At 34.3% G+C, this 27,548-nt stretch overlaps 1 protein-coding gene across 1 annotated transcript in view; it reads right to left on the reverse strand.

Moving 5' to 3' along the window:
• Positions 1-5,035: 5,035 nt before the first annotated feature.
• LOC108341238 (uncharacterized) overlaps positions 5,036-27,548 on the reverse strand; it is a 68,096-nt gene continuing 45,583 nt past the window's right edge. The window contains exons 24-47 of the mRNA XM_017578934.2: positions 25,438-27,005; positions 24,161-25,320; positions 18,328-18,456; positions 18,076-18,231; positions 17,018-17,590; positions 16,845-16,916; positions 16,344-16,748; positions 16,046-16,229; positions 15,234-15,966; positions 14,772-14,888; positions 13,967-14,240; positions 12,208-12,321; positions 12,051-12,134; positions 10,893-10,943; positions 10,626-10,805; positions 10,235-10,554; positions 9,768-10,124; positions 9,611-9,674; positions 9,209-9,355; positions 8,728-8,832; positions 8,530-8,640; positions 8,337-8,441; positions 6,275-6,344; positions 5,036-6,127 (exon numbers count right to left, since the gene is read on the reverse strand). Coding sequence (XP_017434423.1) covers positions 5,424-6,127; positions 6,275-6,344; positions 8,337-8,441; positions 8,530-8,640; positions 8,728-8,832; positions 9,209-9,355; positions 9,611-9,674; positions 9,768-10,124; positions 10,235-10,554; positions 10,626-10,805; positions 10,893-10,943; positions 12,051-12,134; positions 12,208-12,321; positions 13,967-14,240; positions 14,772-14,888; positions 15,234-15,966; positions 16,046-16,229; positions 16,344-16,748; positions 16,845-16,916; positions 17,018-17,590; positions 18,076-18,231; positions 18,328-18,456; positions 24,161-25,320; positions 25,438-27,005 — 7,783 coding nt within the window. The 3' untranslated portion in view covers positions 5,036-5,423. The remainder of the gene's footprint in view (positions 6,128-6,274; positions 6,345-8,336; positions 8,442-8,529; positions 8,641-8,727; positions 8,833-9,208; positions 9,356-9,610; positions 9,675-9,767; positions 10,125-10,234; positions 10,555-10,625; positions 10,806-10,892; positions 10,944-12,050; positions 12,135-12,207; positions 12,322-13,966; positions 14,241-14,771; positions 14,889-15,233; positions 15,967-16,045; positions 16,230-16,343; positions 16,749-16,844; positions 16,917-17,017; positions 17,591-18,075; positions 18,232-18,327; positions 18,457-24,160; positions 25,321-25,437; positions 27,006-27,548) is intronic.

Genomic DNA, 27,548 nt, shown 5'->3' on the forward strand with positions numbered 1-27,548 from the left:
TGATTACTGGAAAGTAACTTTGAACATGAACGAACGTAGATAGAGCACTTAAGTGATTTGGGATCTAGGGATAGACTCAATAACTTGGTCATTCTTAACATCAGACTTAATGCAAATTGTATATTAAATTGACTAAGGGATTATCATTTTAATATTATTTTAGAACTAGTTGCTAAGGAATTAGGACTAGTATGCCTTGATGTGAATGTTTGAATGAAGTAATGAAATATTGAATAGAGTTTTATATTCATATGATTCATGAAACCCAATTCCAACGAAGTTTCTTTTAAATATAAATTCCTTGCACACCAACTGTTTGATAAAATACCAAAAATAGTTTTTTTGTGTTTTTTTGTACACTTTGATGTCTAATTGAGTTATAAAAGGAAGAATTGTCATGTGTTGCACAAGTCCCTTGGGAGAACGATACTTTGAACTTACTCTATATTACTTGGAACGATTTGGTATACTTGCCAAAAAAGTTATCAGAAGTAAAGCGCAATTGAAGGTTTCTGTAACAGGATCGTTGAGATAAGAGAAGAGATAATTGTACAAGTGTTTTTATGCTAATTCGCTCCAATTGAGCTATGTCCAGTCTCCTTCGTAGATGGTTCCATTATAATCTTCACACGATTACAAATGAGTATTCACACCACTCCTTGTCTCTAAGTATTAGCATGATTCCTAGCACTCAGCAACCCTAGTCGGATTTCCTTTGAGTATTCGCGCCACTCCTGGTACTCAACAACCCTAGTTGAGATTTCCTTTGAGTACTCCTGTGAATATGTCCTTTTTCTCTAATATCCACTTTTAATATTTGATTTGTAGCTTTGTGGATGCGTGTAGAATAACTTATCTGCAAAGAGTGGAGTAAGTTATTCATGTAGCATATATGTTTTTTCTTATCACTTTTGTTGTTTTTGAACGTTGAGCATTTAATTTCATTTCATACTCTCTCAGAACAAAAAAGTGTTTTTTGATTTTCTATCGTTAGGTAGCATTTTACAATTAAGCTATTTTCTAAAGATACCAAGCGTTGTAAAGAGACTTCATCGTTGGACAAAGTATTGTTTAAGCTCATGGTATCGTTTAGTCAAGTAAACGCTTCTTTGGATTTTGTCTCTTCTTAAACAGATAGCGTTTAACTTGTTTAAGCTTTCTTTTTATATTTTAATATTTAATGTCTTTTAATGTGTTTTTTTCAGAGACATCGTCTTGACTGTTTTGTTTTCGAGAGTTATGTTGAATACCTCTTTTAGGTATGATAAAATTAAGCGTTTAACATTAACTCTCTTAGACGCTTTAGGAACAATAGCATTTAGCCATGCGTCTAGGTGTTTTAACCTAGATGTTTTTCTATTACCTAAGATCCTAAGTGTTTTCCTAAGCTTTTCTATATTATGGATTGTAGTTCTAAGTTTTTGTGTAGGTTTTCTTTGTTTGGGGATTCAGGTTCTAGGTCTTGTGTTTTCACCCTAAGTTGTTTTCAGATTATTATCCCGTTTTAATGTTATTTGATTAAACTTTAAAACATGACAACATTTTGGCGCATAGACGATTTTGTCTTAACAATCTCCCCCTTTTTTATGTTTAACAAATACACATTTAAATGATATAATCTTTCTTAGTTTAGCATTTAGTTTTAATTTTTGTGTGTTTTACGTCTTTTATTGTTTTTATCTTTTGCATGTGGTTAGTGAATGCAGTTGAAAAACAATATGGCGTATATAAAAATTATAACACATTAAACAACAAATAACATGTAAGCATAAGAAAAGATAAACAACAATTGACAAAAATTAAAAGAATAAACAACTAGCAACAAGATAAACAACAATCAACAAAAATTAAAGAATAAACAACAACCAACAAGATTTTATTAACAGAAAATAGATTACATGACAAGATTTTATTAACACAAAACAAATTAAATGTAAATATGGACTCCTAAGATGAACCCTAAGAATCGGGAGAAACTCCCCCTGATTCTATATTATCCTAACTTCTGGTGTACTCCCCTTGAATACATGCTCCTAGATGTTGACGCGTCTACTCTTTCTCTATTCTCCCCTTTATTTGATAAACATTAAAAGGGATGGAGAGAAAGGATTAGGGAGAGGAGAATGAGGTAACAGAGGCAAGGATGAAGTACCTAAAAAACACTAAAAGAGGGGATGAATAGTGTTAATGGAAAACTTTTCGCAACCCTCTTGATATAGCACGTTGTCGAGCTCTTGAAATTTTCCTTTAAATGCTTAAACACTTGACTTGATAAATATGTATGAACAATAGTAATTTTTGATGTGCTATTCAGAATATATACTATAGCGTTTTGTAAGAATTTCCTTTGTGAAAAAATGATCATTTAGCTTGGAAGATTCTTGTGTTATGAAATAAAGTGCAACTGCATGTCTTTGTAAGAGAATCGTTTAAACTAGAGAAGAGATAATTGCACAAATGATTTTATACTAGTTCGCTTAAACTAAGCTACGTCCAATCTCCTCTAGGGTTCCACTATAATTTTCACAGATTACAAATGAGTATTAGCACCACTCCTGGTACTCAGCAACCCTAGCTGAGATTTCCTTTGAGTATTCTCACTACTTTTGGTACTCAACAACCCTAGCCGAGCTTTCCTTTGAGTATTAACACCACTCCTGGTACTCAACAACCCTAGCCAATATTTCCTTGAATATTTGAATCACTCCTGATACTTAACAACCTTTCTAAGATTCTTCAACTCAAACGTGTTTGCTACAAAAAGGAAACAATCCCTCGGAAACACTGCTAAATTCAAATTAACGTGATTTTAATTTTATTTTAAAATTACTATATTATTTTTTTTTTATATTTTAACCTTCTGAAATATTTCAATTCAATTAAATTATCTAAGAGTGATTTCATATATTTAAAACGTATTGTAACAAGAACAAAATATTTGATTAGTATGCAAAATGTGTAAAACTATTTGAGAAAAAACTGACAAATACAATTTTATTTTGATGGAGATTGAACTTTAATTATAAATAAATATTTGAAGATTAAATATTACGATTTAATTAAATTTTTTTCAATTATAATTGTACAATTTTTAACTTTTATTATTTATATATTTTATTATTTATTATTATTATTTTATTTGTAAGGGATTGATAACCACATATTAATTTTTTTTTATTTTATTAATAATGTGTTTATAACATTATTTTTATTTATTTATAGTTATTATTTATCAAGTGAATAACAAAATGAAAACAGAAAAATATACATAATTTTTTTATATACAAATGCTTAACTAGGAGAAAATATACCAAGATTTCACATAAAATATTATTGGAGATATGAAAAATTTACGTACACATTAAGTGAATATTTAAATTTAAATAGACTGAAGATAAAAGATTAGAGATATTATATATATTATTAAAATTAAGGTTTAAACTCTTGGATGATCTCATATTTGTATGAAAATTTCAAGTGAGTCATCATATTTGTAACTGTCTTAATTGGTTCTAATATTTGTAAAATTGAGTCAATTTTACCCTATTCGTTAAGTTGTCGGCGTTAACTTGAGCTGACATGGTGCAAACTGATATAAAAGTGTTTTATTAGGTGAATTTTTTTTAATTAAGAACTTTTGACGTGTGAAAATTTATTCCTGAATTTGTTCCTAATCCATCCTCACAAAGCTCATCCAGATCTGGTCAATCCCCCACGGACCTCGTCGTCGGTTGCCAGCTACTGGTCGCAGAACTTCGTCGGCGCCTCCATTCTAAACTTGCACATAGATTCAAAACGCCAATCACGAGGAAATCCTAGAATCGCGCAGCCCCAATTTGGGAAAATCTGATTCAAAACCCACACTACCCGAATACAACTATAAGTATAAGAAATAGCTATTAATTGGGTTTGCATGTGTGTTCAAATTTTGACCAGAAAATTTTTCACTCACTCCTCACACCAAGAGCAGGAACAATGTTAACTGCATAATGTTAACTGCTTTCGATTCTTTTTCATTTTCGTGCTTGTCAATTGAATTTGATGCATTTTACTTTTGTTAATGGATAGGGTAAAATTGACTCAATTTTACAAATATTATGACCTAATTGAGACAGTTACAAATATGAGAACCCAACTGAGATTCTCATACAAATATGAGGACATTTAAACCTAAAATTAAAATGGGTTAAAGATAAATGATTAGAGATATAGTTTGAGTATGTTTGAGTGATAATAGAATTAATAAATTTTGAAATCACGAGTCTAATTTCAACTTTTTGCACTTCACTCCTTGCATGAATACCTTGTGCATGTGTGATATTGGAACCAAAAATTTATCTGTACCAATACATGTGTAATAGTTTTAATTTTTTTTCATTAATAATTTCACTTTGCTAATTTGTAATTTTTTTTGTAATTTTATTTCAAATTATATTGTTATAATCTGTGTAAGGAGTTCAATTTTTTTTATAACTTCTATTGTTTTAATTTTTATTCTTATTGATTCATATTGATATGATGTAACGTTTTTTTTTCAATGTTATGTTTGTGTTTAGGATAATTTATGAATATATTTGATGTGAATTTTATTTCAACGTTTAAATTGTTGACAAAAATATTCAAAGTTCACATTCTTCTTTAAATAAAGTATTATATTTTATTTTGAATATATCTTTTTTTTTTCTCTGAGATTTCAATTTTATTGCATTGCATCATTCTCCATCAATCAAGTTCTAAAAATGGATGTTCATATACAAATGATTCTGAAAATACTATGTATTATATATTATGTTATATGGTATAAACAATAAAAATAATATATTTATAATATTATTAATAACATTGTTTATATATATAATTATTGTTTATTTTGTAAGGTTTACTGGATAAATATTAGTAATATAACAAACACAATTACTATGAATATATATTTATCTTAACTTTAAAATGTTGCGTCAATAACTACCAACATGTGATCACAATCGTCACAACAACGGTCAATAGTAGCTAAGCACAAATCTTCTTACACAAGAAAAATCAAAACAATAATATTTACGCAATGGTTGGTAATATTAACATCGCCGAAAAAAATGGCAAGGACAAAATATACACAATTATTTTCTATACAAATGCATAACTCGGACAAAACATACTAAGTTGTCTGCTCAATGCTTTGATTTTCTACATTAAAATTTACCTCTCTTCACATCCATGTAGGTAGGTAAGGTACTCTGAACCTAATACCGTAAAGAGCCGCAAAGAAATGTATACATCTTTGAAATGCGATATGTAAGTGCTGATCTTATTTCCTCCCCAAAGCCAGAAAGCTTGGTGATTCCAATTTATAGAGGCCTGCCAATCTAGATTTGCATTGTAGTGGTAGAAACTATATTTCCATAATACAAACATAACTAAACTTAAACCTATTTCATTCTAGCACGATGCAGAATACGCCCACAGTCCCATGCTTTACCTTTCTCTTTTTCGATAGCAGACAATAAAATCTGTAACAAATTGGCTGCATCTTCCTTAGTTGCCAGTTCCAAGTTTGTCTGAGGAAATGGAAGATGAGTGGCATATTGGTTCCAACGTACGGATCTTGTTCTGCCACCACTACCTCCCTTGGGAGAATGCTGATTTTGCCTCAATAAGGACTCTGGTCTGCTACCAACTATGTGTACAACCTCTTCACTACAGTCCACATGTATTATATTCTCCAATCCAATCTCCCATTCAATTATCCACTCCAAATCAACAGGGACGCCACAAAATTCAGGCTTGCCTAAGTTTATCAAACTTGCACTGAAAACAATCAGTACAAATCTTTCTGTTAAGACAACAAATTTACCAGCTTCTTTAAGGCCTTTGCAATGCACTAATTTCTCATCTTTAAACTTCAAACCATCATCAGCTTCCACAAGGACGGATGTTCCAACTGCTTCTTCCCACGAATAAGGTTTTAGTGGATATTCATGGCACAGTGGCCTTCGAAGCCGAACCCTATAATGTTGAGGTCTTAATTGGCTGGGTTTACTACGGTTTCTAATACTGAGAGCAGTTTTTCCCGTTACTTCAAGTATACTAGCTGCAGGTTTAGCCACAAGTCCTGTAATCCCTAATGCAACTCCTTCAATAGAAAAAGAAGAAAAAGAAAACACGGTCAGTAGCCAAGCACAGAGAATAATCCATCTCAAGCAACAATTGCTACAGGCAATTCTTAATGTTACTTGAAATGTTTAAGGAACTTGTAAACAACTCATTCAAATTGATTCACCAGAGAGGACACCAGGAAGACCATGCCTCTCAGCTCCTGTTACAGGAAACTGGAGAAGACCAGTAAGTCCCTATCAACAACATAGGTGAGCAGAAACATCAATAATAAAATCTTATAAAAAATATTTCAGATAAATAACATTAAGAACAATAACAACAAGAAGAGTACATGGAAAAAGGAATAGATATAGTAGTGGAAATGCAGAATATCAAAATTGCACAGGCAGAAGATGATACGTATAACAAGTGTCACACTTTCTTACATTAAGTTAAAATGTTTATACATATAATTTGTATTGTACGATTACTCAACCCTCCAAACCCAGAGTTTTTAGATGGTATAATAAGTTACACTAAAGAAGTTTGTTACATTTATCGCGTCATCGAAACAGTAACCAAATTATCTACAATCATATCTAGTTTCATGTTAGAAATATCCAGTTCTCAACATAAGAAAATGTATCAAAAATTTCATGTCAACAAGAAATATAGCCAAATTACAAAAGTTAAACTAGAGATATAACTAAATTACAAATTATAAGTAAATACAAACCTTTCAGACTGGTTTTATAAGATTAAATTAAGTCTAAACTCAATTACAAAGAGATGGTGGTTAGGATAAGCAGCACACTAAAAATAAAATGGCTCTTGCTAGTAGCTGATAAAAGGCTTTAGTTTTATTGTTTCTCCATTTCAATTATAATATGAACATTTCAAATTGAATTTTGGCAAAGTGATATCAAGCTCATATTTTTTGTTTATAATTTTGGACTTTTCTAAAGGGAAATAGGTGTATTTGAGTTTTTTCTTCAAATTTTATTCATGTTCGATATTAGAGAAATTGCAAATTGGTTTCTTCCCACTGTTTATACTAAAGATGGTAGATATTGATCACTATGTTGTTTGTCATCCCAACTATGTTGACACCATAAATCATTTGAAGCACGGCAAAATATTATAGAAGAAAAAAAAAACAGAAAAAAAAGAAGGGGACCAAAGCAAAAATTCATTATGAAACAAACCTATTACAATGTAGAGCAAATCAATCTCTGAAAATCCTCTATTAAGAAATCCAGAAACATAATCCCACCAAATCCAAGATATGCTTTTACATTTTGCTCATACTATATATGGATAGAGAATAGGAATCCACTTACTCTTGATATTAGCCTTTCATAGGAAATCCTTAATATATCTCTTCTGCAAAATTCTCTCTCTTTCCTCTTCGCAATAGGTATTTAATAACTATTTTGAGTGGTATGAAAATGAAAATCTTCCTTACTCAGAAATGGACAGAAAACAAAAGTTTACCTTCACGAAAGATCATACTTTCTTTTTTATATATATATATATGATATAGTTACATTATAATTATTTTTAAATTTAATTATAATAATATTCTAATTAAATATATTTGGATATACCTATTGATAACATTAACACTATAATGGACATATATATAATAATTTAATATAAAAATTTAATATAATATTGCGAATTTATTAAAATTATTAACTTCTTTAATATTTAATTATATTTTAATAATTTATTTTTTTAATGATATAAATTTTATTTATTTAAAATATTAATTACTTTTAATAGATAATTATATAATAAATAATAAGATATATTTGTACCATTAATTTTTAATGCATAATTTTGATTTCTATTCAGCATGTAATCTAAATAATATAAATATATTTAAATATTTATTTAATATGTAATTTTAATCAAAATACAAATTTGTTTGTTATATTTTTATAACAGAAAATTATAATAAAAAATTAATTTAATTTTTTAATTTATTTTAATTGAATAGGATTGTATTTAATTTTTCATTTATTTTAATTGAAAATATAAGTTAATATTGCCTTTATTAATATTTTTAGGGTTCACACACACACTTACTCGATTCAGGCGAGTGGAACTTAAATAGGTTAATTCCAGGAGGTAGTGGAGTATATCTTGAAGAACTTCAGTACAAGTATGAGAGGTTAGGTGGAGAGATAAGATAATGGACAACACATTTTTGCGAAGGATTAAACATGAAATTATTGACATACCTCTAAAACTTCATTAATTACACCTTTACTGTCAGAAGCTACAGTTGTCTGGTGTTTTTCCATCCTTGAAACTGCTTGGTCATCGTACGTAATTGCAACAATACCCTAGACAAAATAGGCTAGCAGTGATTACAAGAAAGTAAATCACTAAATCTTACAAGTCAAACATTGATTAATTCAAACCAAGAAACACCTTGCGTGCAGCTTTACTGAATTGAGAAGCTGCATCACTAATAGCATACACTGTGTTGCTTAAAAGACTAGTGGTGCCTTGAGCCATGCCCATGATAAGTCCAGTGGGGCTCTGTAAATTGATCCAATAGTGCTAAAATAGTTTGTTATGCAAGAATATCATAAGTAAATAAAAAGGGGCAGCATATAAGACATTTACCCTCACAATGCTCTTTGCAGGCACAGACAAGAAATCTCTAATGCCAAGGCCCATGCTCCGTGCAAAGCCCAGGGGATTACCAATGACACCAGCCGAACCAAACAACTTCAAATTTACCAAACAGTGGAACATCGTGTTATACAGATATGAAACTGGATTGTTTAATGCAATACATTAAGCCATAGTAGTAAGTAATAATTTAACAAAGATTAGCTCCGTATGTTTCCTTGAAATCTTACAATTCAATTATAAGGATATTAATCATTCCAATCGAAGCAGAGTAAAATATTTCAACAAAAAAGTTTCAATCCCAATTCAAATTTATCAATACACGATATAAATGAGTAGAAAGAACGAACAAGCTACAAAACTCAACAGATAATTGACAAGATTTTATTGATTTCGGGAATTCATGCATAATTAGCATTTCTAACCTGAATAATGAAGATACACGATTTTGAAATATAAATCATTTTTATACCTTGTAAGTCTCATGAAGTAGTTGGCGGTTGTAATGCCTAATCAGAATCTCCTGAATGGATTCCAAACTAGCCATATGATGTGAAATGATCAAATCCTTCAAATAAATATGTGCTCCCTCAACATCAGCAAGAGCCATAAGACCTCTCTGTAATTATTAAAAATAAGCTGTTAAAAAATAAACCACTTTATATGTCCAACATCCTCCCCCATGCCCAGGACTAAATATTTGGTACATGTTTGCAGAACTAGACATTTCTTAGTGGCCAGGGGAAAGCATTGCCCAAAACTAATAAGAATTACTTTAGTCATATATTCCTAGACTTTTCCTAAAGACCTCGACTTTCATTGGTACTCTACCAGTGCAATATTACTTCCAAAAGAAAAATGGATTTCTACTTACATGGATGAGAAATTCCTTGGGTGACAGGATCCTATTTCGAAGCATCCATGGGGCACTAGAAAAACTGCATTTGTATAATTTGTATCATTGTTTCAGAAATAGTACACGTAGAAACTGAATACTGCAGTTGAAAAAAAACCTAAAATGAGCTAGTGACCTTAAAGTCAACTTGATTGGTGCTACTTCAAGCACTTCAATATAAATTTTCTTCTGGGTTCTGGCCAACAGATAGATTTCCTGCCATGGGGCTCCAATTGGAACAATGGAAGGCAAAGATGCAATCCTTTTATGTTTTCCACTGAACATCGGAGCAATTGTTGGACGACATTGATCGGCACTTAATCTGAATTTCTCACTAGTTTGAACAAATGAGGATGAATTCTCTAATGATGCCCCATCATAGTGATCTGAAGATGGCATTATTCCATATTTCAGCACTGAACAGACATTTGTGAAAAATTCAAACAAGCTCAATATGACTTCTTGTTCAATCTCAAGACGGAAATCTTCAATCCTGCAAGAATTAAGCATAATACATAAGAATTGACTTCAAAGTACATCAACAAAAAATCAAAAGCAGCAACAGTAAAATGCAAAGATGCAACAAAGTTAGAAAAGAGGAACCTCAATTTTACGTATTCATATGAAATAAATGAAATGTCTTTCTTCCTCCACTTTGATATTTCTAGGCATAACACAGGAACAGAAGAGCTGCTCATTTGACTTAAATTTTCGATTCTTGTTCTTGTACCATCATCCCTAGATTTCAAATTATCAACTTGGCCAGATCTATATCCACCATCGAAGGATAACAATACTGGATATGGAGTAAAGCGCAATTGGTTGTCAATTTGTAAGGATGATATTAGCAAGGAAAGACATTGCCTATCCAAACTTTGCAGTAGATTCATTTGAACATCCTTAATACAGGCAAAAAGCAATTCCTACAGAAATAAAAGTATGATTAACAGAGATAGTGGAAAGAGATCCTGAAAATAAATGTCAGTTCGGTTACCTGTGGGTATGAATCAATCAATGAAATCCCAATATATGGAATAAAAATTGATATTTTCTCCATGTATTCTGAAGCCCTTACTACATTGTGATCATACAACCTTTTCCCTGTAGCATGCCCAACACTTGACTTCTTCGTGTCATTAAAGATATGGTAATTTGAATCAAGAACACTAAGGACCTAAAATATATGTATATATAACCATGAGGTCAGTAAATGTACTTTTTTCAGGTCAGATAAGACCAAATCTAACTACACTCTAGTCACCTTTGTTGCTCCCTCTGCATGTACTGATAAATAGAAAGTCCTCTCGGGCTTCTGAAATCAATATTTGCATAAGCTAAGGTAAGAAAATCGATATTGTAGAACCTACACTTGAGTTCAAGAATTTTGTATCTGTAAAATCTACATACCAACTAAAGAAATCGTTCATGTCAACAAAATAGCTCTGATCATCTTGTTAAATCAACTGCCAAAACCTCTTATAATTATTGAAAATGGATTTTCTTAGGAACGATTGTTTGTTGTTTCTTTTGTTGATAAAAGATACCACAAAGTAGGAGAAAAAGACTAAAAATCTGGTGTTTTAGCATAGGTAATGCACTTATTTAATAGAAATTAAAAAAATGTGTTATAATTACAGGTATCCTAATCACCTAGCTACCATAAAGTTGAAAATAGGAATGATTTTATTATTCTCAATCATGAAAAATTACATTCTCATATCCTCTATTTGTAATAATCTAATTCTCCTAAACAGGGAAATAGGAAAACTAGGTAAACAAAATAAAATAGAAGATTATATATCTATTTTCTCTAATTAGGAAGATTCTAAAGATATCTTCTCTAATTACAACACATAATTATGTAAATGATAGAATTGCATAATTACCAAAATTAAAATATCTAACAATATAAAAAATTCTAAATGTAGAACTTTACACTATGTAAATCACAAGGAATGAATGCATTACATATTAAGAGCTGACAAGCACAAGGAGAATAGAAGGTGATACCCTAATTACTGCTGTACCAAATAGCATAACTAGAAAATAGGATGTTAGAATATTTGAATGATATCTCATAAAAAGTTTCTCTAATTTTGTGAATTGTGTGTTTAGTAACACGTGTAAACCTTTTATTTTATAATCATTCAAAGCATTATAGGGAAATCTTGGAGACCATCCCAATTTATCAGTTGAACGTATTTCCCTATTTACTATCCAATCACATCCTTTACATACACCACAAAATAGTTGAACATGACATCTGAGATCCACATTTCCAAATAATAATTTATTTCCCTATTTAATTAGGATAGCAAGAGTGTACGTATAGTGCTTTGTGAATTGCCTACAGAACATGAAGTTTACTTCTCAGTTGGTTTGAAAAAATGACTTACTCAGTAAATCTTAAATGGTTTACCTCAGAGGTTGAAGGTAGGCAGACAGGCATATATTCTTTAACTTCATCAAGGTCATATGATCCCAAAACTCGCTCTCCAGGTACCTTCAATTTTGGTTATCCCTTTAAGGTAAAGTAATTTGATGTTTCCATTGTGCAAAAAGAAAAAAATAATTACCTCCACAATAAGTCGACGAGGATAGCAGGGTTCATCCCAGGTGTACAGGTAAGAAGTATAGGAGTGAATGACTGTGTCAAACATTTCACACCTCTGCTGATATATTCGCAATCTCTAAAAAGTACCAAAAGAACAAAAAGATTTCAATTGACAACAGATTAAGAATTTTTTTCAGTGCATATCTTCAGTAAGTACACAATTCCAGCCAGTAAATTCATACTGTTTCGTCCATTAATGAAATATAAAGTGGCATTGACAATAATTATAAATTATTTGGAATGACTTTTGAATTTGAATGTAAATATAAAAAAAAATACAATGAATATGTAATAATGATCTAATAGTGACCTTTGTATTTATGAGTAAAAATAATTTCCAAACTCAATAATTTGTTTCATTTTTCAAGAAGTATATTTCATTGAAAGGATAAATTTTTCAACTAAACATACATCAGAGAACTGATAGAATGATAAAATTCTTAAGTCGATAATCACAATACAACATTTTATATTTATTGAAATAATAGTTTAGAAGGAACAAAATATTCTTTATTTATGCATCATTAATACAATAAAATAATGTTTCTTGGGAGTGACACTTGGGTGGTAATTAAGCATGCCAGATTCAATGAGGATGTCTAAGGCATACTTTCGCTAAGAAATGACAATGTCATTAATGATTGAGCAACTTCAATATTGAAGAAATACCTAAGAAGACCCAAGTCCTTAGTTTGTAATTGTTGTGATAGTTATCGGTAAAATTATTTTGTTTCCCTGTGTAGTTCATGTTGATTTCAGAGCTCCCAATCTTGCGAGTTCAGTTTCTAGTGCACACAAAACAACAAAACATGAACACATCATCGTTGCTACCATAGGTCGGGGTTGGGCCAAAGGGATGAGCCCAACACTAGCATCACACCGAGAGCATAAATGTCTTAAGAAAATTCGCCCCAAACAAATACCATCATCTCCTAGAAGTTTGTTGTTAGTTTGTTGTAGACAAAGCATTGCCGAAGGACCTACAAGGGGGAGGGTTAGTTTGTTGTCCCCTCAGGGTGCTGGAAAGAACGACAGTGCAGATACAAGGAGAAATAGTGCCACAGGTTCTTATTGAGTGGCAGGAAAGAGGACCAGAGGCGGTTACCTAGGAGGATGAGACAACCATGAAGGATTAATTCCCAAACATTCACCTTGAGCACAAGGTTGTTCAAGGATGGGCAAGTAATGATAGGATCTTAAGGGTTTATGTAAGGAAAAAAGGGGATAAAACCAAGGCATAACGGTTAGAGGGGGGAGGGGTGGGGGATGTTGGTTAGACAGTTGTTAGTTAGTTTTGGTACCTTATATATAAGGGGAAATAAGTGTTTGTGGGAGACACGTTTTGTATTGTAGAGAGTGTGAACAGGAACATTACATCCTGTGAAGGAAGGATTGCTTCCCTGGTTGCTTTCATGTTTGTGTTACCAGCAATAAAGAAACTTCGTCGTTTATGAGTTGTGTGTGTATTCATTCTGTTTTGTCCAATCCAGAGGACAATCTGGGTTTCTTGTCACCAAGAACCCTAACATAAATGAATATTCCTAAAGCAGTGATTGTTAACAGAACCAAATGGCCCGTGCGATATATATAACACTCTAGCCTTGTATTAAAATTGATGCATTCAGATGAAAATCTAGACAAGACTCAACAAACATATCAACATGCATATAAAAAAGGGGGAACTAGAGAGCAGTAATGCAACTTCAAAACTAGAGACAGACCTCTTTTGAAAAATTATCAATTCTGTATGGCATATACCCAGTGTCATCATCTGACAAAAGAATCAAATTGGTTCCTGAGTTTCCCTTGATATTTCCAACTATTTTTTCATCTCCCATGGATATGTCAGCATTCTGCACTTCAACCCGTATCATGTTTGATGTCCCAAAAACAAAGTTCCTCATTTTCAGTTGTGTATCACCCAGATGATCTGGCAAAAAGCTTCCAGACCACTGCCATCCAGATTCATTATAACAAATTGAAACAAGCAGCTCCCTGTGTCATATGTCAGAATACAAATAGTTTGAACAGGTTGAAGAATGAGATAAAGAAAAGACAACATACAAAGTGCACACAGTATGCCTGTTTTAAAATGGTTCAGGTCTAACTAAACCTACAAAACTGGCTTATAAAATTTACCTCACTTATATACTGTATTTTGGCACTCCCCGATTTGAGTTTTTCCCAATACACTCTCATTTCCCGAACTATTAGGCTGAATAACATGATGAATGATCCTTTTAATGAATCTAAGATAGGCTATGATACCTTCCTATGAAGTAATTTAAACCTAATTCAATCCTACAAAACCAATTTACAAGGTAACAATTGTCCACACTGATATACTATATTATGAAATTATCTTTAGCCAGTATGCCACTTTGGCTTTTCTAAATACCATCTCTTAGATCCAGCACTATTGGCTTGGTATTTGTATAACAGCTTGAAAGCAACCATCTCTGCTAGTGGAAACAAACTACACTTTGTCCAAAATAAAGGCACAATACAAACTATCCAAGATAGTACCTGGTTGTATCTGTCCAGTGAAGATGATCATGTTTTCCTATCCCTAAATAAAACATAACATCAGTGCCTTTCTGCTTGTAAGATATTTCCTTGCTACATGCATTGCTGATTACATATCTGCACATTTAGATAACAACGATTACAAGAAAAGACACTAATATAAACAATTATGTATATTGTCCAGAAAGCTGTTGTCCTAACGGTATTCACAACAAGGGAACAGAATGGTTTTCAACTACAACACACATCCCAGCTTAAACATCCTTTTTGAATTAAAGGGTGAATAATGCTGGTCAATACAAACTTTCTATACTGGTCCAAAAAGATCAAGGGTAAGATCAGACTACCAGAGAGGCTTTACTGGCATGTCTAGGAACCAACCACATCAAAAGTTTACACCTTCAATGGTAGGTTAACTACCAGATTTCATCAATAATTATATTTATGAAGACCAATATGTACCTAGGCTGGAAAGTGATTGCATTTGTCCTCCCAGCATATTGTTCAGCAACCGAGTTAGATGTCATAGCTAGAATGAATGCAGAATTCGAAGTCAACTGAGGAACAAGAATAGTGCTTGAACCACTTGGTGGCAGCAAAGAAAATGGATTTGACCACAATGAATATGGCATCCGTTGCTTAATATCTTCAGGAAAACATCTACTGACTTTAACAAAAGCATCATTTACAGATGAATCGGGGCTTGGAGAATAAATGCAGGGCTGAACCTTTTCATGCTCATGATTACCAGAACCTGAATCCTTCCAAGTGGACTGGATACTTGAGCTCAGAGTACTCTTCAATCTTCCTGAAGAAGGATTTCGAAATATAGAATCAACTTTCCTCTGGTGCCTCCCCAAATTCTTATGGTAATTGCCAATAGAATTTGTACTACCATCCTCTCTACAAGAAATAATATGATTCTTCATATCACTCCTTGGATTATGTTCCACAGGTAATTCATAGTTGGATGAAAGCAAGGAAAGACCACCCTTTTTATAAGATAACATTACATTTTCACCCATGTCACAATAAGAAGGTATGACAAATCCCCTTTCATTCATTTCACCAGTGTGTTCCATCACACACAGGGGAAAACCCATACAGTTATATAAAATAAAGGGAACGAAAAAGATGAGTTCCCTACTACCAGAATATGCATCCATCACTTTCTCTACAGTAACATATACTGGACCTACAAGAACAAGACAATACTTTTAGGGGTGAACTAAAAACACTAACACAAGACAAAAATTTACAGATAAATCAATTACCATTAGAATTATTTGGTTCCAATTTAAGGGTTTCAGAAAATGAAAACTTGGTTTCACTGAACTTTGCCATTGTGCAGAAAGTTTCTAAACGAGGAAATTTAAAATTAGAACATTTAAATCCATCAATGCAGATCTCCAGTCCTAGGTCATGTGAGGGATCAATATGGTATACAAAAGTTCCCACCTACAAAAAGAAAATATGTGAAGTCTTTAGACTTGCACCACTGTAATGAAGATGCTACACACGGACAAAAACAAATTAAATGAACAAATAAAATAAAAAACAACAAGCACAAACCTCTGAAACTCTCACAGTATAGTCTACACCACCACTCTCACTGATCAACAAAATTTCCTTAGGGAGGTAATTGTTAATTATTAGTGGAGCACTTAAGATCAAGTGATGAATATAGTGCTTCTTTACATCATCTACAGGGACCTTATTTTTCAGCCATCCAGATGAAGTCAAGCTAATATTCTTAAAAGATAGACAACACCGAAATGGTAGACTACTTGGATGAGATGGATAGCACATGAAAGATTTAAAATTTCCAACTTTGCTGTTAACTGAAAGTAGATTGGAGAGATTATGAGCTTCACTCCACAAATAAGAGTTGCCCAATGGTCGCCACCTTACACAGCCAGCTTCAGCCAAATGAAGTGGAAGTGGAAACTGTTGCCCAGGTTCTATTGGACCTAATAGCTGAATTAATGAAATAATACATCACAAAAAAAATCATATAAAAGTAACAATACACTAACAGTGGAAATTGTTAAATAGTGGGAGAAAATTGTGTACCGTTGGTGATACACCAAAGGGAATATCAAACCGCAGTTCAAGAGGTGTTGAGGTTGCATTTAGAAGAACAACCTGTATAACAAAAAGCTAATTAATAAAGATGGTAAAACGGACGAGTCTTTGTAAACAGAAAATATAGAGTCAGAGAAAACTTTTAACCAATTAGTACATACAGTAGAGTATATTCGTATTAGTTTGCTGTGGCGCACCACTGAAACGTCAAATACAACTGGAACAACAAAAGTAGGGGCTGTATTTAGACTACCATCCTCGGAAGTTTCATTATAAGACTTGGAGAAATTAACCTCAAAGCATGTTAGTCCCACTAAATCCATTGAAATTGGATCAGATGACCTTGAAGTTCCTTCAAGCTGTACAGTAATATAATGATGGGCAAATCCATTTGTCCTTTGCTCACTTAAACTATCAGAAGAATGAGAAGGCCTGAAACGAGAAAGTTTCTTTTCCATATTTTCATCCATGTATATCGGAATTGAAGAACCTGGTTGCACATATTTTGCATGACTCTCATTAGAACCACAAAGTTCATCAGGATTGACAAGCCCACGATATACATGGTAAGAAAGAGGCACAGAAGTCAAGTTTTGCAAAACATAAGGAGCACCACATTTTCTAGCAGACATATATTCTGCACATGGTGAATGCAAAAGTTTGTTGCCTTTATGATCATCCAATCCCATTAGACCTGGAGCATCAAAGAACATCTCTGTAGCACGTGAAAAACACTGCAAAAAGAAGTACTCAAAGGTTAAATTCATTTTATTTTTTATTGACAAATAATAGACATTAAGAAAAATCAGACGAAACAGTAATCAAAGAATGTAAGGACCATCCTTTTAAGTCAAATTTGTTCACCCATTCAAAGGAAACAAATTAGCTGGAGTAAACACGAACAGAAAACACAAACAAACAGAACTGAAATGTTCACTATAAATTTGATATGCCAAGAAAATATATTAATATTTGTGGACAGTATTACATATTATAACTACTGGGAGAATGTATGGACTGATGCTTCAAATTAATTTTCCAGTCACAAAAATAATTACATTGTAAGCCTATCAAAATGATCAGTCACCAAAAACAAAGAACCTGAACTAGTTATTTCCATAGTGGCCCATAAACTGGCTGGAAAGAAATGATCTAGAAAGACTTAAAATAACAGGTTTCTAGAAAAACTCCTAAAAACGGACAACAAAATATTATATACCTCAACTAAGGGTTCTGTGATATTAATGTTCAGCTGAGTTGTAGATTTGAGAACAATATTTGTCGAAACAGACCTGTTCGGCAGAACACTCATTTCTTGTTCCTTGACTAATGTCAACAGAAACTGCCAAGGCTCGATAAAAGGCTCCCATGACACCTTAAATTTAGCATAGCACAACAAGCAAATTGTTAATGCAAAATAATTAAAACAATACAATGGTATGTATTGAGAGAGAATTTTTATTAAATACACCTTTTCTATGTTATTGTAGTTGACTTGAAGGTCACCATTGACAGAACATTCCATCTGTTTTCCACTCGCAACTATATGAAACGAGATGTTTCTGACAAGAACTTCAAGCTCAGGCCCATTATGGCTCCACTACAAGGAACACAAAACACTTAATAAGAGACTTTTGGGCCCAACATCAACTGTATTTGGATCCACGGTTCAATTTCAATCAGTACCAGTCAGCAAAAGTTAAAAAACTAAGAGTTTGATTGTATAAACTAAAAATTTAGTCTGATAAACCAAAACGAGAATCAAACAATTAGTAATTCTTGAGAAACATGTAGAACTATATTTATTTCAATACATATTATTACAACATACTAATGTATTTATAGGAGTAAAAGTTAGGCACCTCCTTAAGTTAGGCACCTCTAAGTTAGGCACCTCCTATGTTAGGCACCCCTAAGTTAGGCACCTCATACCTAAATAATTATAGAAAAATACTTAGTAAGGTTTTCTCTAATTACAACACTCCCCCTCAAGTTGGTAAATGAATATCAATCATTCCCAACTTGCTTACAAGATCTTGAAATCTTCCCTGAGGTAGCCCTTTTGTAAAAATATCTGCTAGCTGAAGACCTGTTGGAACATGAGTTGTAATCATAAAGCCTCTGTCTAGATTATCTTTTATAAAGTGTCTGTCAATCTCAATGTGCTTTGTCCTGTCATGTTGTACTGGATTATGAGCAATGCTTATGGCAGACTTATTGTCACAGTATAGTTGCATAGGACTGTCTATCTTAATTTTAAGATCATCCAAAATGATTTTCATCCAAAGTCCTTCACACATTCCTTGAGCAAGGGCTCGAAATTCAGCTTCTGCACTAGAGCGAGATACTCTGTCTTGCTTTTTGCTCCTCCATGTTACCAGACTATTTCCAAGAAACATACAATACCCAGAAGTAGATTTTCTATCATTAATAGACCCTGCATAATCAGCATCAGTATATATTTTCATACCTAATGTGTCTTCCCTTTTAAACAACAATCCCTTCCCTGGACTTGACTTCAAGTACTGGAGAATTTTATCAACTGCTTGCATGTGTCTATTTCTTGGATCATGCATGAATTGGCTTACTACACTAACTGCATAGGCAATGTCTGGTCTTGTGTGTGATAGATAGATTAGTTTTCCTACTAATCTTTGATACTGGGTCTTCTCTACAGGAGCACTTTCTTCACTTCCAATTCTATGATTCTGTTCTATAGGAATTGTTGAAGTTCGACATCCCAGTTTTCCCGTTTCTTTGAGGAGATCAAGTACATATTTCCTTTGGGAGATGAATATTCCTTCCTTGGAGTAAGCAACCTCTATTCCAAGAAAGTATTTAAGTTTTCCTAGGTCTTTTATTTCAAATTGAGCTGCCAGTTTTTCTTTTAATGCCAACTTTTCTGCTTCGTCATCTCCTGCAATAATCATGTCATCCACATAGACAAGCAATAGGGTGAGTTTACCTGTAGATGAATGTTTTATGAACAGAGTGTGGTCTCCTTGGCTTTGTCTGTATCCCAAGGAAATCATTGCTTTTGTAAATCTTCCAAACCATGCTCTAGGGGATTGCTTAAGACCATACAATGCTTTCTTTAGGAGACAAACCTTGTTTCGTTCATTTTTCACTTCAAACCCTGGGGGAATATCCATGTAAACTTCCTCTTCCAGATCTCCGTGAAGAAAGGCATTCTTTACATCCAACTGGTGTAAGTCCCATCTAAAATGAGCCGCCAAAGCAAGAATAACTCGAACTGTATTCATCTTTGCCACAGGAGCAAATGTCTCCTCATAGTCAATCCCATAGGTTTGAGTATAGCCTTTTGCCACCAGTCTCGCTTTATATCTTTCTATTGTTCCATCCGCCTTATGTTTCACTGTGAATAGCCATCTACATCCTACTGCCTTCTTGTCTCTTGGCTTGTCAACAATTTCCCAAGTTGAATTTCTTTCTAATGCATTCATCTCTTCTTTCATGGCTTGAGTCCAATGTTCAAGTTTCATGGCTTCTTGGATTGAGGTAGGAATTTTTGTTGCATCAATGGCAGCAATAAAACTTCTATGCTTATCAGAGAGATTGTTAGTGCAAACATGTTGAGAAATGGGATATTTAGCACATGATCTCCTTTCTTTTCTCAATGCAATGGGCAAGTCATCAGTAATACTTACCTCTTCGATGTTGTCTTCAGGGATTCTCACCTCCGGATTAGACAATTTTTCTTGCTCTAGAGTCGAAGTGGGTTGTTTTCTTCTTTCATATTTTTGACCAAAAAATTTGTCTTCTTCTTCATCCTTATTATGGATCCTGATAGTTTCATTGCTCAGGTCTTGGGCATCCTGCGAAGACTGACATGGTAATGACAAGAAGGAGAGTTCATCCATTTCAAGTGTTTTCTCCCCCTGAAGTGGTGAACTGACATAAAAGGACTGTGTTTCATGAAATGTGACATCCATGCTGATAAAGATGCGACGACTCTGAGGATGATAACATTTGTACCCTTTTTTATTAGAAGGATACCCTATAAAGATACATTTAAGGGCTTTTGGATCTAATTTGCTACGATTAGGGTGATGAGAGTGAACAAAAGCAATACATCCAAAAATTCTACTAGGCAGACTTGATATTAAAGGGGAAGAAGGAACAAAAGACAATAAAGACTCTATAGGACTAATGCTGTTTAAGACACGGGTAGGTAACCTATTGATGAGATATGTGGCAGCTAACACTGCTTCCCCCCAGTAAATTTTTGGAACAGACATTTGAAAAAGAAGAGCTCTAGTTACTTCAAGGAGATGACGATTCTTTCTCTCCGCAATCCCATTTTGTTGAGGAGTGTTTACACATGTAAGTTCATGAACAATACCATTATGAGAGAAAAAATTGAGGAATTCATGATTAACATATTCAGTACCATTATCAGACCGAATTCTTTTGATATTTCTTCCAAATTGATTTTGGACAAGATGAAAAAATTTAACAAAGATTTGGAAAACTTCAGATTTATTGCTCATAAGGTATGTCCATGTGACACGAGTGCAATCGTCAATAAAGGTAACAAACCATTTTGCTCCAGAAATAGATGCGACAACTGGTCCCCAAACATCAGTGTGAATTAAATCAAAAGGAGAAGTACTCTTTTTATTACTAATAGGATAAGATGCACGATGATGTTTTGATAATTGACAAATATCACAATTAAAAGACTCAACAGACTCATTGGTAAACAAATGGGGAAATAAAGACTTGATAACGTTAAATGAAGGATGTCCAAGCCTTTTATGATGAAGCCATATTTGAGAGTTTGCCCACGTCTCAGATGTAGCTTGTAGACTCAAAATATTTGTTGTGCTTTGGTCATTAGTCTCTAATAGATACAACCCACTTTGCTCCTTAGCAGTTAAAATCGTCTTCCCCGTGGCAAGATCCTGAAAAACACAATGAGTGGAGAAAAATATTACTGAACAATTTAAATCCTTTGTGAGTTTTTGCACAGAGATAAGATTATTGGCTAATTGTGGAACATGTAAAACGCCCTTTAATATAATGGATGATTCCAAAACTATATTCCCAGAGCCACATATAGGTATACCCTGACCATTCGCAACAGTAATAAGTTGTTCTTTACTGCTTTCATCATATGAGTTGAAAGACACACGACAAGGTGTCATATGATCAGTTGCTCCTGAATCAAGAATCCAAATACCTTGAGTCATATTACCAACAGTATTGAGACAAATCTTACCTTTCATGGACAGAGTACATGATCCAGAGGGCTTACTCATTGATTCAACCATTGCTTTCAAGCGGTCGAGTTCTTCCTTATAAGCTTTCATGTCAAGATCTGGTGGTGGAGAAACATTAGATTGATTGGTGGCTTCCTGTTCTGAGGTAGTGTGATTTACCCATTTTTGAGTAGGCCCTTTGTTATTCCTCATACGCTCTAGAACATTACTTTTCCCATGGAGTCTGAAGCATGTTTCTTTGGTATGTCCAGATCTTCTACAAAATGAACAATAATCTCCACGATTTCCTGTTTCAAATGACTTTCCTCCAGTATAATAATCTCCACGATTTCCTCTTTCAAATGACTTTCCTCCAGTGCTCGTTCCTTTGTGGAATCCCTTTCCGGTTGTCATGGCAGAGCCTGTGTTGGAGATCCCCCCATCAAGCATGACAGCTCTTCGAGTTTCTTCTCCTCTTGCCATAAAAAATACTTCTGATAAGGAAGATAATTTTTCTCTTCCTAAGATCTGTACCCTAATTGGGTCATACTCTTGATTTAGGCCATGGAGAAATTTAAAGATTCTTCCTCTTTCCACGACTTCAGCATGTGCGGCAGCATCTGTCTTACACATCTTTATTGTTTGGTATTGATCTAATTCAATCCAAAGACCATTCAAAATTCCATGATATTCTGATACAGAATGTGAGCCCTGTTTTGTATTAAATATCCTGCTCTCAATGTCATAACATGCAGCAAAATCCTTTTTTAATGAAAAAGTATTTTGTAAATCATCCCATATCTCCTTGGCAGAAGAATGAAACATGTAATTTCGACTTATCTCAGGAACCATGGAATGCCACATCCAAGTCATAATTAGTGAATCTTCATTGTCCCACATTAGGAAGTTTGAGTCATCTGGTTCTGGTCCTCCACCATCTATGTGGTCTAGTTTTGAACGACCCTTGAGAATCCTTCGAATGTACTGGCTCCATTGTAAGAAATTCCGCCCATCCAACCGATAGGCACCTATCATATTTGGAAGATCATTAGGACCCAAAGGAATAAATTTTACCTCAGACATCCTTGGGAATGCAATCTGGGGACCCTATCTGCTGACGAAACAGTGGAAAACGGTGCCGGACAGCGGCAAACGGCGCCAGACAGCGGCAAACGGTGCCAGACAGCGGCAAATGGCGCCTGGACAGCGCCAAACGGCGCCTGGACAGCGACAAACGGTGTCTGGACAGCAACAAACGGTGTCTGGACAGCGACAAACGCGGCCTGGACAGCGACAAACGCGGCCTAGACAGCGACAAACGGTGCCGGACAGCGGCACAAGGCGTCGGACAGCGGCACAAGGCGTCGGACAGCGGCACAAGGCGTCGGACAGCGGAAAAACAGCCTGGGCAGTGGAAAACAGTGTGGGCTACACAGAATAATATGGAGCAGTACTTCAAAACTCAGATTTACTCCGATCTGAGCCAAAATGGGTTGTCACCGGCCCTTGTAACGGAATAAGGAGGCTCCGGCGACTCCTTCTGTGACGTCGGCGGCGAGTGGGTCTCGCCGGAACTAGGCGCGTGGGCTACATGCGCCGGCAAGGCTGGTTGTGCGTGGCGGCGCGTGGCAACGTCTTCTCCGGAGCGATTTGCAATGTTGTGTTTGCTGCAGATAGGCGTCCCTTTCTGTCCTATCAGTGATTCCAATAGTTTCTGCTACAGTTGAAGTGGCTGGATAGCTGCTGTTGTTGGTGGCTGGTAGCTTATCAGTGCAGTGGAAACAGAGCTCCCAAGATCGGGAGCTCTGATACCATCTTGAGAAACATGTAGAACTATATTTATTTCAATACATATTATTACAACATACTAATGTATTTATAGGAGTAAAAGTTAGGCACCTCCTTAAGTTAGGCACCTCTAAGTTAGGCACCTCCTATGTTAGGCACCCCTAAGTTAGGCACCTCATACCTAAATAATTATAGAAAAATACTTAGTAAGGTTTTCTCTAATTACAACAGTAATTGATGAAACAAATGTCAGTAAAATGAAATGCAAAGTAGTATAAGCTGATATCAGCATACCCTTCCATCTGTTATGAGAATAGAAACCTTCCTCATGCAGAATTTGAAAGTAATGGCGCTAGTTGAATTTTGAGAAGATCCAGATTCCAGAACATCAAATTTTACAGCACCCCATGAATAAATTGCAGGATGTGAAATCCATATATTGGCATTATCACATATGATCTCCACATTGAGCTTAATGCCATTAGGATGATTCTTACAGAGTACAGCAACCACATCAACCTGAATTACATCTAGAAGTGGCCAAGACATATGCTTTCCGTCCTCAACTATAATTAATACACTACTTATTTTATCCACTTTAGACTTCAGTTGGATATCTACACTTCTTATGACTAATTCAAAACCATTCATGTTGAAAGAAACACTAACAAGTTTCACATCCTTTGCTTCAACTATATCAGAAGATACACTCGAAGGTTTCACATTAAGACCTTCAGCATGCTGTAATTCCACACAAACTTCTTCGCCAACCAAAACAGGGATGTGAAATGTAATACACACATTTTCTGACTTAATTATTAGGACATCATTCTTAATCTCTTCTGAAGTAAAAGGTACAGAGGTGCTTTCAGAAGCATTCATAGGCAAACTGTTTGTTATTGCTTGCCCTGGAGTTTTTTCCAAATTTGCATGAAAATTATTAAGGAATTTAACAACCTCAATCCACTCAGACAAATGAAGCCAAATATCAACAGATGAAAGACAAAGGCCAAGTTCATTTTTCCCATCAATAGATTGAGAAAAAGAGATACCAAGTACTGACAGGGAAAAGGAGGTTGGGTTGCATTTTCCTAAAACAGAACCATGTGCAGAGTAAAACACAGAGGTGGAGAAAAGCAAATCTAAACATGTCAATGAATCATTCAATATGCACGCAGAACAAACGAACCCCAAATCACCCTTGGCCATTAACTCCACAAAATCTTCTTTTCTGTGATAGAAGCTTATAAATAAAGATTGTGTGCAACATTTAACTTCTGTTGATATAGTCGAAGCCATCGGGATTGGAGAAATATTTTGTGTGGCCACCATGCTTCTCTTTGAATGAAGGAATTGCAGAACATCTGATTTAAAATATTTGGATTGATCATCAATTGAGGAAAACTCCTCAACAACATACCATATGGCCATACATCCATCAAAAAAGTGGCTATCTGTCATGGAAAGAAAACTTCTTTATTACAATTTCAAGATCTAAAATATGGTAGTGAAGCACATGAATCAAAAAAGGAAGGGGTGGAGGGATGACAAAAATAAGTAGAAAAAAATACCTTCTGCAACAATATGACAACTGCCAATGCTTGTCATGAAACATATTGAGGAAGTGCCTTTGCAATCAGATTTGTTTTCCAATGGAATTCTAACCCAAACATCTGCATTTATGGGTGCAATTAAAGGACTAGTTAGAAATTCTGTATTCCGTTCAATTGTTGCTGATCCAAGAAAATCATTCTTGTAAAGAAGGAATGATACAAACAAGTCTCGCCCAAACACATTTAAACAATCATTTCTTTTAGCAAGCTTATCAATAGGAACTGAACATTCAGGAGGGATGTTCCTTAATACATCATCAACACCAGAATTCTCAATGAAACTACAATAAAGCTGTGGCATTTCAATCTTTATAAACTGATGGTCATTACTTTCCACTGGAAAAATTATATTAGAGTCCAAGATTTCAAGCTTATACATAATTTTGATTTCACTTCCATCATCTATATCCTTGTGCGCTCCAGAGGAACACTGATTACAAGAAGGACCATTCCAATCGGATAATGAGAAGTAACCAATAATAATGGAGAGATATTCGGAAGGTAACATGCAGTAGACATGCTGAATGCCAATGGTTATTTCCAAATCAGAAGTTGAAGAAATATTCTGTCCTCTCCTGATCCGTATATTTAAAATAGGAGACAAATTTGGTGAAGAGGGACCCCAAAGATAATCTTGAAACTTTTGTGGGCCCCAAGATGATGTAAGAATCAATCCTTCAGAAGAAGAGGATATATCCATGCTCTCTTCACAAAATAATAGAGAAGACTTAGATGTAGGCACCGTGATTGTCCCAATAATGCATGATGAGTCATGAAAATGTGCTCTTATTCCACATAGGTGTAATTCAGTATGGAAAATATCAAAGTCGTTCACAATCCCTGATTCATCAGAATATACAAAATCAGATTTGGATTTAGAGGGAGAGACTTGGAAAAATTCGGACCCTATCCCCATGTTTATGTTGGAGTTTTTTATTTTTCTGTCCCTCACGATAAAATAATTTTTCCAGTCACCAATGGGATGTATAAGCGTGCTCTCTAGATTACCAAGAGAACCAGAATTGTGAATTGTTACAAAAGGAAAGGAATCCATTGGAATGCAAGAAGAATCAGTAGAACCAAAATCAAAATAATTTGAGAAGCCAAACTTCCGTAAGCCAAAACCTGAGAAAATTTTTGCAAAGTCAACAGTATTACTGGCAAGGGATTTCTCAAAACTGCTACCATAGGAAGACAACCTATGAAAGAATCCAATGAGCAGTCCAGTAATATGAGGATAGCAGTGGATATCAGTATTACTTAAGTACATAAAAGTCCTATGACAAACCACATCAGTTTTGGAAGATTCATAATGCACAATAAAACATGAATCCGCAAGCAACGCCATATCTGAGTGTTGATTGAATTCAATATTTGGTTCAGGAACACGGTCTTCTCCAATTGTAGAACCAGGAGATGATATATTCCCAGATAAAAGCACATGGCTGTCTTCTTTCATTTTGTTAGCACGAATAACTAAAGATTTCGTACTGACCAAAAACTCTTCAAATTCTGTAGAAACATACCTGCACATAGTAAAGTAAAATGTGAAGATTGGTATTTTGGGAACATCTACAATTTGCTTTGTTGGGGCTGTAATGGTTAAGACAAATTTCCATATGCACTCAAAAAAAAATACACAAACCAATCTAAAAACAGAACAGTGCCGTGGGATTCAAACATTCTTACGTGAGATTCAAACATTCTTACAACGGAATTACAAATCCAAGTATTAGGACTTCACCTCTGCTTTCAGAGAGGATAAATTCATCCACCCGGCATTGAACCCATCATTAGGAATCCTTTGCATGCTCTCTTCATTCCATTTTGACACAAAAATGTATTAAAAGTTTCACAACAATAAACATGCATATCCTGCCTGATATAAACAGTGAAGGTGAACAACTTAAATTGATGCACAAACAATAAGTACAAATATTCTGATGAACATTCTTATTACTAGTTCATTTAAATTGTTTGAAGCCATAACTAGCCAATATTTTTTCTTAAAGAGTATATTATATTCCCTCTCTTCAGGGATACTTAAATTACACTGTTCGCTTAGTGAT

This window comes from Vigna angularis, chromosome 1, assembly GCF_016808095.1.
Source record: "Vigna angularis cultivar LongXiaoDou No.4 chromosome 1, ASM1680809v1, whole genome shotgun sequence".
NCBI classification, from domain to species: domain Eukaryota; kingdom Viridiplantae; phylum Streptophyta; class Magnoliopsida; order Fabales; family Fabaceae; genus Vigna; species Vigna angularis.